Source organism: Zophobas morio, unplaced genomic scaffold (genome assembly GCF_036711695.1).
Source record: "Zophobas morio isolate AGI-343-1 ecotype UQ-CSIRO unplaced genomic scaffold, CSIRO_AGI_Zmor_V1 ptg000373l, whole genome shotgun sequence".
Classification (NCBI taxonomy): Eukaryota; Metazoa; Arthropoda; class Insecta; order Coleoptera; family Tenebrionidae; genus Zophobas; species Zophobas morio.
In genome coordinates this window covers 32,969-46,025 of record NW_026972477.1, presented here as the reverse complement: position 1 = coordinate 46,025, position 13,057 = coordinate 32,969, and the positions used below count along the sequence as shown (strand labels likewise).

The 13,057-nt window shown below is 22.0% G+C and overlaps 1 protein-coding gene across 1 annotated transcript; it reads right to left on the bottom strand.

Moving 5' to 3' along the window:
• Nucleotides 1-313: 313 nt before the first annotated feature.
• LOC135120302 (WD repeat-containing protein 70-like) lies at nucleotides 314-11,926 on the bottom strand. The gene is made up of 20 exons (XM_064044608.1): nucleotides 11,877-11,926; nucleotides 11,730-11,824; nucleotides 11,630-11,680; nucleotides 11,494-11,573; nucleotides 11,349-11,440; nucleotides 9,823-9,929; nucleotides 9,293-9,411; nucleotides 9,067-9,123; nucleotides 8,868-8,931; nucleotides 6,752-6,875; nucleotides 5,699-5,777; nucleotides 4,434-4,510; nucleotides 4,275-4,324; nucleotides 3,492-3,603; nucleotides 3,178-3,300; nucleotides 2,917-3,006; nucleotides 1,292-1,367; nucleotides 1,030-1,121; nucleotides 641-757; nucleotides 314-448 (listed from the first exon to the last, which is right to left on the bottom strand). Exons 2-20 carry the CDS (start codon nucleotides 11,804-11,806, stop codon nucleotides 314-316), a joined length of 1,722 nt encoding a protein of 573 aa, XP_063900678.1. The 5' UTR covers nucleotides 11,807-11,824; nucleotides 11,877-11,926.
• Nucleotides 11,927-13,057: the final 1,131 nt, after the last annotated feature.

Genomic DNA, 13,057 nt, shown 5'->3' with positions numbered 1-13,057 from the left:
GATCCCGTTTACCCGAGTTACCGTAGCTTAAAGGTAGATTTTACTTTAGCGTAAACGGGGTGGTTTTACTATTGATAAGCGCCTAAAAGGAATAAATAGTAACAAATAATATAATGTGCTATGAAGCCCTATTCTCTTTTTTAATTGGCTAAAGATAATATTATCTTATTATATTATAAGAAAAAATAAACAATACAACTTTCATTATAAAAAAATTAAAGAAAGTAAAAAAAGATGAAACAAATAAACTTTATTATTTCAATACATATTCTTGAAAGCTACCAATTATTTTTTTTTAAGTAAATATTTTTCTTCAATCCGACTCGTTTTCGGACTCCACGTGGCTTGCCAGCACATTGACCGGCTGCGTTTCCTTATAAGCATTTGCTACAAAAAGAGGATCCTTTTCAGTTACTTCTTTATACTTTAATAGTGCCTCGCGTGGGTCCTAAAAATGATGGTAAGTAAAAAAAATTATCAAATAGTAATAACTAATAAATAATAACAGTAATAATTATAACAATAAATAAGTACTAATAATAGTAATAAACATAAATAATAAATATAAAGTAATTTACAATAAATTAAAAAAAAATAAATAATAGTATTTATTGTAATATTAACAATAATAATAGTGTACTTCAAATCTTGTTGGGTCTTTATCTACAAGCTCCTTAATGGAAGGGATCCATTTAGAAACTATTTCGGGGCCCGTATACTGCGTGGGCTTCTGGAGTTTTTTAGAACGTTGCTTGGCCTAAAAAATAATGAACGATAATAATAAAATAGAAAAGAAAAATAAATAATGATTTAAAGTTAAATAAGAAAAGTTGTATAAGAATAATAATAAAAAATAAAAAAGTAATAAAGTAAAATAATAATAAATTATTATAAGTGAATAATATAAAAACAATTGATTATTAAAAATATTAAGAAATAATAAAATAAAATATAATATAAAATAAATATATAACAATTAAAAAAAAAATACAGAAAAACGAATATAAAATAATAAGCCCATAATATTACCACAAGTTGCCCCACAGCACGTGGCAAGTCAGCAAACAACGGCAGAGCATTTGGTGTATGCACCAATACTTTTGCAGGATCAGCTCCAATGACTAATCAAAAGTGAACAAAAATTAAAGAACATTTTTTATAGATATATAAAGAAAGTATACTCTTTAATTCATAATAATTAGTTTATTACTAATGTATTCATTTTAATAATTAAGTGAAGTGTTTATTTTTTAACGATTTTTTTTTATAAAAATATAGCAAAAGCAGTAACCCATATCCTGTCGTTTAGCAGCTTTTGTAGCGAATAACCTCGCACCTCTCAGACTGATGTGAGGGTCATAGAAAACCTGAGTCAAATAATTAGAATATTCTCAATAACACATAAACAAAATAATACCAAAAAAAATATTTATTTTTCATAAGAATTGTAATTTATTATTGCTTATTGTTTATTTTTCATTAAAATGATTCATAATCCAATAAATTGTTTTAAGAAATTTTAAAACTTTTAGTACAAAAAAAGATGTGCAGCCAAGTGTCAGTTTTTACAAACTATACTTTTCTTAATGAAATCAACATGTAAATTGCCGCGTGGTTTTGCCTTCGTATCTGGGGCGTCTCTTTAACATGGCGTGGCTGTGTGGATTTTTTGATTGGACTTAATATGTTTTCTACTCGTTGAAATTTTTTGTGGATAAGGAATGTTTCAACGCGCCAATTAAACAGCGTCATGCCGAAAAATGCACAGATTATACTGATATAAAAAAATTATGAAAGTCTCACAGCTTAAAGTAAACCCTACAAGGCACCGTGCTGCAGTATAATTTTTTGTATAGTTTGCGCGGTTTCCGAAGATCCGCTGACTTCGTTGATTAGCCGTAATTTTTTGTAAAAGTTTACTGTATATCTTTTATACTTTAAAAAGTTTTTTAGTTTGATTTTACTAGTTTTTTTTATTAGAATAATAAATAATAACTACAAATGTATGTTTCATAAAAGTTTTTGATCTTTAATTATACGATGGTTAATCCACTGCTGTAACACGCCTTCATGTACACTCCTTCCGCCAAGTAGGCCGGCCTCTAAAGTTATGGCGGAGTCGCAAGGGATATTCATTATATATATATTGATGACTTAACTCCAACAATTAACCCGCCCACGATCCTCTTATTGAACGTAAAAAATGCAACACATAGGATGCACCAATGAAGTATTAGCAGTTATTTAAAAGAAAAATTACTTTGCAATTAAAAATTGGTTTGTAAAACGATACCAAATAATAATAAAGTTACCATTACAGATGCCAAATAATAATGTTGCACTAATAAAAGTACGCAACTTAATAAACCAATCACTATTTAGTATTAAAGGTAAACAAACTGGCCAAAATAGGTCTTTCCTGATATAAACTCTAATAAGAAGGCCACATAAAAGTTCAGGAGTAACTACGAGTAAAATGGATGGTTCACACGTTTTTCATGACAAGGATACAAATACTTAAACTAGTCCGACCAAATTATGAAATTTTTGTTTCAAATAAAACCAAATTAGTATAATATATGAAATTACAAATTACTAACATAAAACTACCAAATTATAAATAGTTTTGTAACGAATAATACCAACTTAGTATAATACAGAATTTATATTACTGAAAGTTAAACCGACCAAATTATAATAAAGTAGTTGATTTTGTAACAAAGAATACCAATTTAGTAGTAAAATAAAAAGTGCTTAACAAATTAACCAAAAGTTAAAGTTAAAGTGGTCAAATTAACGTTGACGCGTCTTTCTCCATTAAAGATTTACATTAAAGCGCAATGAACAATTGTACCAGTTAAATAATAAGATTTATAATTCGTTACAAGCTACGATAATAATGGCCAAAGTAACAACCTTAATTTTACCGTCTCCGGCCCCGACCAATAGTTGGTTGAGTTTCGGATGCCAAAGAATGCTAACGGCGCTCGTTTCTTTGACTTTAAGCTAAAAATAATACAACAAATAAAATATATTTAAAAAGAATATATTAATAAAAAAATTACTTTATGAAATATCTATATGGATAATACTATAACCAATAAAAAAAGTTATATATAAACTCCATATCCAGAATTATATAAGTAAATATTATATATTATTATTTGTAATGAATACTTCACAAATATTCTCGAAAGTTAGTTTATCATAAAAAACAATTCTTCCGTTTCCTTTTCCTTTTCTTACGGATGTTCCAGTAACAACTACTTTATCGTCGGGGCTGAATAGGCAATCCGTATTCTGAAATATTATTATTGTTGTTATTATTATTAGTATTTATTAGTTTATAAGTTATTTATCATTAATTATTTAATATTTATTATTAAATTTATTGTTCATTATTAAATGTTTAGATTGTTTATTTATTATTTATAACTAATTATTATTATTAATATAATTATTATGATTATTATTATTATATCAATGCGAACTGTAAAAGCATTTTCCAAGTCATTAAAAACATGAAGCGGTTTTTGAAAGGAACGAACGTCCCACAATTTCATAGTATCGTCCGTACCACGTGTAGCAACAGTTTTGCCGTCACTTTTTTTTTATAATAAAAATATCTTAACTTCAGCAATTATATTGAAAAAAAATTATAATTATTTTTCTATAGATTATATATAAAAACTTTTTTATCAAACTTGTATAGTAAACAAAATGAATTATATTTACTGCTTATATTTGTGATAAATGATAATTATACAAAATATTTCCTTCCGGATTATAATAATAAACGAAATGTTTATATATTAAACACTTTTCCAAAAAAACTTTAATAATAAAAAATATACATATAAATATTTTTTTTAATAAAAAAAAAATTGAAATAATAATAAATATTTACCGCTTTTTTTTCTAAATATAAATTCTAAATATTACTTTAAATATATATAAGAAAAGGTTTTTCTCTTCGGATTATAAAGATACACGTAAAATAATAAATAATATCTAACGCTCATCTATAAGATAATAAAGATATTATTTATAAAAGAATATAAATTTTTTTTTTATTTAGATTATAATAAAAACCGAAAAGTAAAACCAGTTTTAACGCTTCCCTAAAAAAAAACTAAAAATATATAAATAATTTTTTTCAATTATAAATATAAACGTGAAATAAATATTTAATACTTTTCCAAAAAAAAAAACTTTTTTACACGTTTTTTAATAATAATAAAAGAATTTTTAATACAGACTAAAAAAAAACTCACTTTGATAAAACAATGGACGATATTGGCTGGCCGACCGCGTGGGCTTTATGCTACATAATAAAACATTGATACAAAGTGAAACAGCGCCTTTAAAACATGCTCAACACCACTAACACAAAGGACCAATCAGATATTTTCATTTGTTATAAAAATCGAAACCTGCGATGCTATTGGCTTAATATATCCAGCGGCATAACTGTCGTATAAGTAAATACCTCCAAACTCCGTAGCGGCCGCTAATAAAAATAGTAATATATAATTTATGAATATATAAAAAAGATAAAAAATTTACTAATTTTATTTTAATTTTTTTTTATTAAAAATGCGACAAATAAAATTGAAAGTATAACATGTAAATTAGTGAATCATAAAAAATTTATATAATATTATTTGTTATATTTTAAACGTTTTCTTGAATTTTTTTTAAAAAATTTATTCTACTTTATTAATATCTATTAATTAGAAAAAGTTTAATTTTATAATATTTATTTATTAAATAAATATGAAAATAAGTAAAGTTCTTATATATTATAGAAAGTAAAATTTATATAAATTGTATTCACTATTTTATTATTTATTTAATAAAAATATGAAATTAAGAAAAAAATTTTCAAATACTATAAAAAAGTAATATAAAATTTTATTTATTTTTATTATTTATTATATTTATAAAACGTTTCTTTAATTATTATTTATTAATTTATTAGAAATATAATAAAAGCATGAATATTAAAAAATATATATATATTATTAAATATTTTAATTCATCACTTAAGAGTTCTTTTGTTATTTATACTTTTATTAGAAATAATCAAATCGTGAATATTTTTTTAATTTTTTATTGTGAAGTATTTTCTTCTTTAATATATTTTTTTTAAATGTATCAAAAAAAATCCTGAATAATAAAAATATATGCTTACGTAAACTATTTATATATTTTATATTATTTATAATATTATAAAAAGTTTTATATATAATGAATTTTCCTTTAGAAATATAACAAAATAAATTTGTGAATATTAAATAAAAATACAATATTTAATAAACTTTTTACTTATTTTTGTTATTTAGAAAACGATTTTTTTCATAATTATTATTTTCTATTAACATTTTTTTAATTATTTTTTATTTTAAGTAAAAAAATTAAAAAAATCTAAACTAAAAAATAACGATAATAATACCAAATAAAAATGTAAAAGAAAAAGTATAAAAAAAATAAAATTCATTAAAGAGTAAAAAAAAAAAGTTTAATACTTAAAAAATATAAAAATTTAAAAGTTTCAAGTATATAAACTTTAATATTCAATAAAAAAAAGATTAACAACTTTAAAAATTTTAATGAAAACAAATAAAATAAAATGTTGAGCAAAAAGAAAATTTTTTAGTAAGACAAATAAACGCCGTCTTCTAATAAAAAAAAAAACCAAAAATATTTCCATCCGCCGAAAAGTTAGCGGCAGTTACGGGAGTGGGCTTGCACGTGGATGTTTTCATTTTAAAAACCTTAAAAATAGTGAAAGCAAATATTTAAGATTATTAAAAAAAACTTAAAAATAATGAAAAATATATAATATATTAAACATTAAAATGAGAAAAAAAAATAATATAAAATTGGTAATAAAAATAAAAGAAACGCATGAATAAAAAATAACAATAATATTATAAAAAAGGAATGAAAGTAATTGGTTGGTCAAGAGTACTCGAATTATTCTGCACTTGTCCTTTTTATTATAGATATGTGTGTCAGCCGATTAAAACGAACCGGTAAAAACCGCAAAAAATAGCGATGCCAATGCAGAAAAACAAGACATCAGCCAATAATAACTGGCTCACAAAACTATCATATATAAAAGAGAAGTCTCTAAACAAAGTATCTCTTGCTTCTGCAATTGGCTGTGTATACCGCAAGGCAAAAAATTCCGTTCTACATAAACCAATCGAAAGCAAGGACAGTAAATACTAACGAATCAAAGTAGCAACTGCGTATTTATAATGAACTTTAACCCTACAAAGAACACGTGGCCATCTAAAGTTTTGCAACAACCAATCATTAAAAAAAAATTGAAAAGTATAAATATAATAGAACTTTATTGGGCACTTTTTAGTATTTACAAAAAATTTTTATAATTTTTTTTATTTTAAAAAATATTCTACAATAACAAAAAGAAAATTTTGGTACAAGTTTTTCCATTATTTTTAAAGTTTTCAAAAAGGATAATATTAAAAATATTTTTACATTTTCTTTTTATTAATCCTTAAATTGTTTATGACTTTTTTTTCTTGCAATAATAATAAATTATGCTTTTAACTTTTTGTACATTTATTAGTGGTACTCATAAAATTTTAAGTTTATTGTTTCATTACCATTATTGTTTTATTTGTATTTTTAGGTCAAAAATAAATTTTATTCATAAAAAGTATTAAACTTTATAGTAAAAAACTTATATAGTATTTTCGTAATATTTAATGGGCCTCACTTGGAACTGCTGCCATTTCATTCGATGAACGTCCCATAAACGCACCGTGCTGTCCACCCCAAAAGTCATAAAATAATTCTTATCTTTCGGGTGCCATCGTCCGCCGTATAAGAGACCAACATGGCTAAAAAGTGCCAAATAACACCAATAAAAATACAGTATTCAAAAAGTGTGACCAAAGTAACAAAAAAGAGCTAATAAAAAATTGTAGAAATATTAAATAAACCACATGACTAAAAGAAAAGTGCCAGCCAACCAAATAAAAACAGAAAGATAGGTCATCAGTAAAAAATATCCAAAAAAAAATAATATTCCTTTAAAGTAAAATTAAAAAAAGTACAAAATAATAATCAATAAAATTTTATACCATTAACAGATGCGAACTCAAAAAAATTCATAAAATATAATGAAAAATATAATATATAATTATTTTTTTTTAATATAAAACTAATAAAAGTGATAAAAAATGAGAGTAATGAAAACTATACATCGTTTAAATATACAAACAAATAAATCCTCATTAAAAATTATAAACAATATAAAGTAAAACTTAAAAAAATAAAAAATTAAATATTTAAACCGATAATATATACAAACTCAAAAAAAAATTCAAAAGAAATAATGAAAAACATAAAAATATAAAAAATTTATTTTCATTAATATAAAACTAAAAAAGTAAAAGCTTAATACAAACTAATAAAAATTTCATTAAAAATTATAATATAATAATATGCTACCATAAATATATGCAAACTCAAAAGAATTCATTAAAAAAAGGAATAATATACAAATATATATAAAAAGTTAAAGTAATGAAAACTTTACATTGTTACAAAAAGCAAATTAACAAAAAATTCATTAAAAATTGTGAAAATTATATAAATATATAAAAGTGTTTTTGTTGAAACGATATAATGCCGTTAATATTTAAAAACACGATAAAAAATTCTAAATATGAATGAATAATATAATTATAAAAAAATTATTTTTAATTACAAACCAATAAAAACTGCATAAAAAATAATGATAAATATAAAAATACTATATATAATTATTTATCCCTAACAAAAACCTAAAAAAATAAAAAATATATATTTTATACAGTTAATACGTACAAACTCAAAAAAAAATTCACAAAAATAATGAAATATACAAACCAATAAAAATTTCATAAAAAATAATGAAAAATATAAATATATATATAAACTTAATACTTAAAGAATTCCTAAAAAAATAAAAAATATAAAGATATATTATACTATTTTTTATAAGTAAAAGTTATTATAGTTTATAAAAAATAAGAATAATTAAAAATATAAACCTCTAATATATAAATACTCAAAAATAATTCATAAAAAGTAATGAAAAAAAAACCAAAAAAAAAAAATATAATAAAATAATAATGTATATGTTTTCTATAAAATAACTTATAAAAGTAAATAATAATAACTTTATAACGTTATATAGAAATTCAAAAAAAATCACCAAAAATAATGAAGAATATAAATTATATAAATAAATTTTGTTTAAAAATAAAACTTTCAAAAGTAAAAAAATGTTAATAAAATTTTTTTATCGTAAATACTAATAAACTTCAAAAAAAATCATTAAAAGTTATGCAAAATAGAAAATATCTAAATAAAAATAATTTTTTCTTAAGTAAAACTTTCAAAAGCAAAATAAAAATTCATAAATAATTATGTAGCGTAAATACAAATAAGCTCAAAAAAAATACATAAAAAATAATGAAAAACATAAAATATGTAAATAAAATTAATTTTTTTAGTAAAACTTTTAAAGCAAAAAAATTTCATAAAAATCTTTAAATCGTAATTATTAAAAACTCTTACGAATTTCATATAATATAGTGAATCTGTAAAAAATTAATTAAAATAAAATGAAAGTAATGAAAACTTTATGCTAATCACAAAATATAAAATCAAAAATAATCATAAAATATAATGAAAAATATAATATATACTTTTTTTCTTTGATAATAATTATAAAAAAATATGGGTAATAAAAATATTATACCATTAATATTTAAAAATTGAGAGAAAATTCAAAAAAAATAATGAAAAATATAAAATATGTAATGAACGATAAAATAATGAACCCTTTTGTGCGGCTCTTATCGTTTATATACGGATCGCCTTTAACGCATGTCTCAATAAGAATCCCTGCACATCACAATCACAAAAAGCATTATTATTATTATCATTATTATTGTTATTGTTATTATTATTATATTTATTATTACTGCTATTATTTTATTATTATTATTTTTTATTATTATTTAGTATTATTATTATTACCTTCACGATCATAAAGTTGAGCCTGAGAATTAGCAACTACACACAAAAATCGGTCACCTAATAATAATAATTATTATTAGATAATGGAGTAGAAAGCAATAATATTTGTTATTAAATGAAAATTTTACTACTCGTCATATAAATTTTAATAGTTAATAAAAATGTTATACATAAAAAGTTCGATGCTCACTACAATTATTATTATTACTAAATATTGAAAAGAAACCTGATATACTCCAATCAACTGACTGAACCTGGTGTGATTCAACGGGCTCTATTTGGCGAAAGGATTTTAGTGATTTATTCATTCCAGCAAAGTCCCAAAACTTCAAGTAATAGTCATACCTTTAATAATAATAATAATAATAATAATAATAGTAATAAAAATGAGGCACTAAGCAAAAACTATAAATATTTTATTAATTATTAATTGGCAACTCAAGTCATATAAAAATTTTAATAACCACTCAAACAGTAGAAAACATTGCAGGCGGTATTAACTTTCATAAAACAACAAAAAAAAATAGCCAATGAAAACGCTTCATAAGGCGAAGCTACCAACAAGTATAAAGTATACTCTAAAGGATATCATAAAAGTAAAAAAACTATAAAGTAAAAATTTATTATATTTTAAAATATTCAAATGTAAAAGAGTTTTATATATTCCAAAAAAATAATGAGTAAAAAATAGTTATAAGTAATATTTTAATGGGAAACTAAAATGTATCCCATAAGAAAAGTTTTTATATAAGTTACCCTCCAGATATTAAACGGGAGCCGTTTGGATCTAAAGCAAGAGTACTTACAAGCTTCGCGCTGTGCTCCAAAGTCACGTGGTTCGTTACGGGTAAACCGTAACGAGACTGCAAGACGAATAGTGAAAATATATTAAATAACGAAATTAAAAAGTTTCAAAAAGTAAACGTAAAAATCACTTTTTCATAAAAAATATAAAATAATATAAATAAAGTCGAAATAAAAAGTTTCAAAAAAAGTAAGAGATAATTTTTAACAAAAATAAAATGAAAAATAATGAAAAATAAATGAAATTTTCATGTTTAAAAAGGTATCCAATAGAAAAGATATACTTATTTACTAGTAAAAAAAATTATAAAATTTATGAAAATATTAATACAGTTAGAAAAAAGTAAAAAAAAAAAAAAGAAAATTGATGAATGTCATTAAAAATATTTATAAAATCAATATAAAATAGTCCCACAAAAGTGAAAAGAAATATTTTTTTTACTAAAAAAAAGAAAATAATAAATTTTATTAAGTCTTATATAATCAAGATAACAAAGTTTATAAGTTTTTTTCACTAAAAAATAAAAATATATAAAGAAATATTAGTACAATTAATATAGTGAAAAAAATATTACTAAAAAGGTTCTTCAACTAAATATATATAAATATATAAATTCTTAAATAAATATAAAAGTTTTTCTTATGAAAAACTTTGAAAATAGGTGCGACCAATAACCAAAGAGCAATTACAACGTAAACAAAAGGCAATATTTTTAATGAAATATAAATTAATATAAAAAAAATAATTATAAAGTAAACAAAATTTTTCACGAAAAGCAAAGATTCGCATCTACTATATAATAATAACTCAAAAGTAAAAAAATTTTACTCTCGTAAAGTTATATAATATAAATTGACTTAAAAAAACGTAAAATTTTAAAGTCATTTAAAGAATTACTAATCAAACTGAATTAAGAAAGAAAATTAAAAAAAATTTTGTTATAATTTATAAAAGTATTTCATAATAACTGAATATATATAATAAAATTAAAACTACAATTGGATTGTAAAAAAAAAATTAATCTGCGAAAAAAGTTAATAAAATATTCATAAACAAACTTTTAATAAATATGATGTGAATATAAATAACTTAAAAATTAATTTATTATAAGAAAATAGTTAATTAAAATTTACTCATTTATATAGAAAATAACAATTTAAAACAAAGTTTAATAACTAAAGTTCTACTTTATATACAAGATTTAAAAAAATATATAAAAATTTTAAATTATAAAACGGCACTATTGTAAAAATAGTATATATATAATATAAAATAAGTATAAAGTTGAGATTTTACAAAAAATTATTTAATACTACTAACAAATTTAATGGTATTTATAAACAAACCAAAAATTTATTACACATGTAACAATATTATTCAAAAAAAAAAGTAAATTTAATGTTTTAAAAAATTATAGATAAATATTATTAACAATAAATTAATATTTTTTTATTAGCATATAAAATAATTAAACAACGCTGTCAGCGTCATCTCCAGAACTAGAATCTTCAAGACTGTCTTCTTTAAGTAAACTTTTATCTTCTGTTTGGTTTATGTTCTCGCTAAATTCTAAAATTCAAGTATTAAAGAAATATAAAAGTTAGAAGGCGCCATTATATAACCATCTAATAACGATAACTTTGATTGTTTTAAGGAAGTAAAAGTTTCTTTATAACCCGAAGTTATCTCTTTTGCTTCTGATCTGAATAATTAAAATAATATTAATAATAAAAACTTAAAGGTTATCATAAAAATTACATATTTGTTGTCCTTTTTAAAAAAGAATGTTTCAATTTCAGTTTTTCTTCTCTAAAAAAAAAAGGTTATAAAAGCAAAAACAATTGAATAATTATTTGACTCTTTTTTGTAAACGTCGGAGTCCAAAAACTTTTTGGATTGCCTTAACCTGCGCATTTCATCTTCATCATCACTCATTGTTTTTTATAAATAATACTTAAAAAATCTTAAAAAGGTATAACTATGTATTTTATAGTAAAAGAAGCACGAGATGGTAGGGCTAAGTAAAAAACTGCTTGAAGTCGGGGTTTTGCTTGTGAGCAGTGCGTAGGTGCTTGAATTTTTTTAAGAATTTGCTTGATTTATATATTAAAAAGTTTAAAGTAAACTCTACCAATATTTTTTCAGCTAAAAATAATAACTTTTTAAGATATTTTTTACAAGTTTTCAAGTGTTAGGATCTATAAAATGAGTTACTGTTAAATCCTAGTATTTATTATATATATATTGGATCAGATTATAAGCATAACTTAGTAAACTAACATTTTGTTTTACAAAGGCGAGTGTAGGGTTCTAAAAACAACTTTTCTGTTTAAAACATTTTTCACTGCATCTATGCACAGAATAAAACATCTTTAGTTGGTTTAAAAAAGTAGCGAAGAAGTAATTTTTTTTACCCACGTAAGTTTTCTTGGTCAGTCACAAAATATTTTTACATATTTAAACAATTTTTTGTGATTGAGTATTAAAACTAATATATATAAAAATTGCCAAGTAATATACTACTTCTATAAAAAATTATAGAGTTTAATAAGTCTGACGCCGTTAACTAACGTAAAAGCTTCATAAGATTAAGTTAGAGCTCTTATTTACGTCCAGGTTTCCTGTTTTTTCTTATATTGTCCGTAAGCTTTTACTTATTATTGTAATTATTTATTAAGTAAACTTGCACTTTTTTGGTTCTGGGAGTTGTTAATCCCTTTTTTCTGTTTCCAAAAAAAAAAATATCGAAAATAAAATGCAACAAAACAATCGGGCGTCATAGTTATTATAAAAACTTTTTATAAGGATTTTGTTTAGAGGGCTTATATATATGCCCAAACATTGTAACTTGTTTTATAGCCTGTCCGTTAATTTTAAAAGATGTACCAAATTTATAATTGTTTCCGTTTCTCTTATAGAGAACTCATACTACTGAAAAGTAAACGTATTTTATTCTAAATCTTTTGTTGAAGGACAATAATAACACAGAGTATGAGGCACTCTTTATATGAAAAGTTTATGGAAGTGTTAAAAGTAAAACCATTCAAAATTCGACCTCCGTTTAGCTTACTGTGAGTAAAAAGTTCAAAAAAATCAAAAATTAAAATTGAATTTTTTGTATCTAGAGTGTCAGTAGAAGTTCGGTTTTTGCTTAGCTTTATTGAAGTCGGCTGTGTTATGTTTCTT

What these genes read in the sequence shown, in the direction of transcription:
- LOC135120302 (XM_064044608.1), bottom strand. Translation starts at nt 11,806, where the DNA reads ATGAGTGATGATGAAGATGAAATGCGCAGGTTAAGGCAATCCAAAAAG. An exon ending in AAAGTTATCGTTATTAGATG is followed by an intron (nt 11,441 to 11,493) that starts GTTATATAATGG and finishes CTTGAATTTTAG; the next exon opens with AATTTAGCGAGAACATAAAC. An exon ending in GATAAGAGCCGCACAAAAGG is followed by an intron (nt 6,876 to 8,867) that starts GTTCATTATTTT and finishes GGCACTTTTTAG; the next exon opens with CCATGTTGGTCTCTTATACG.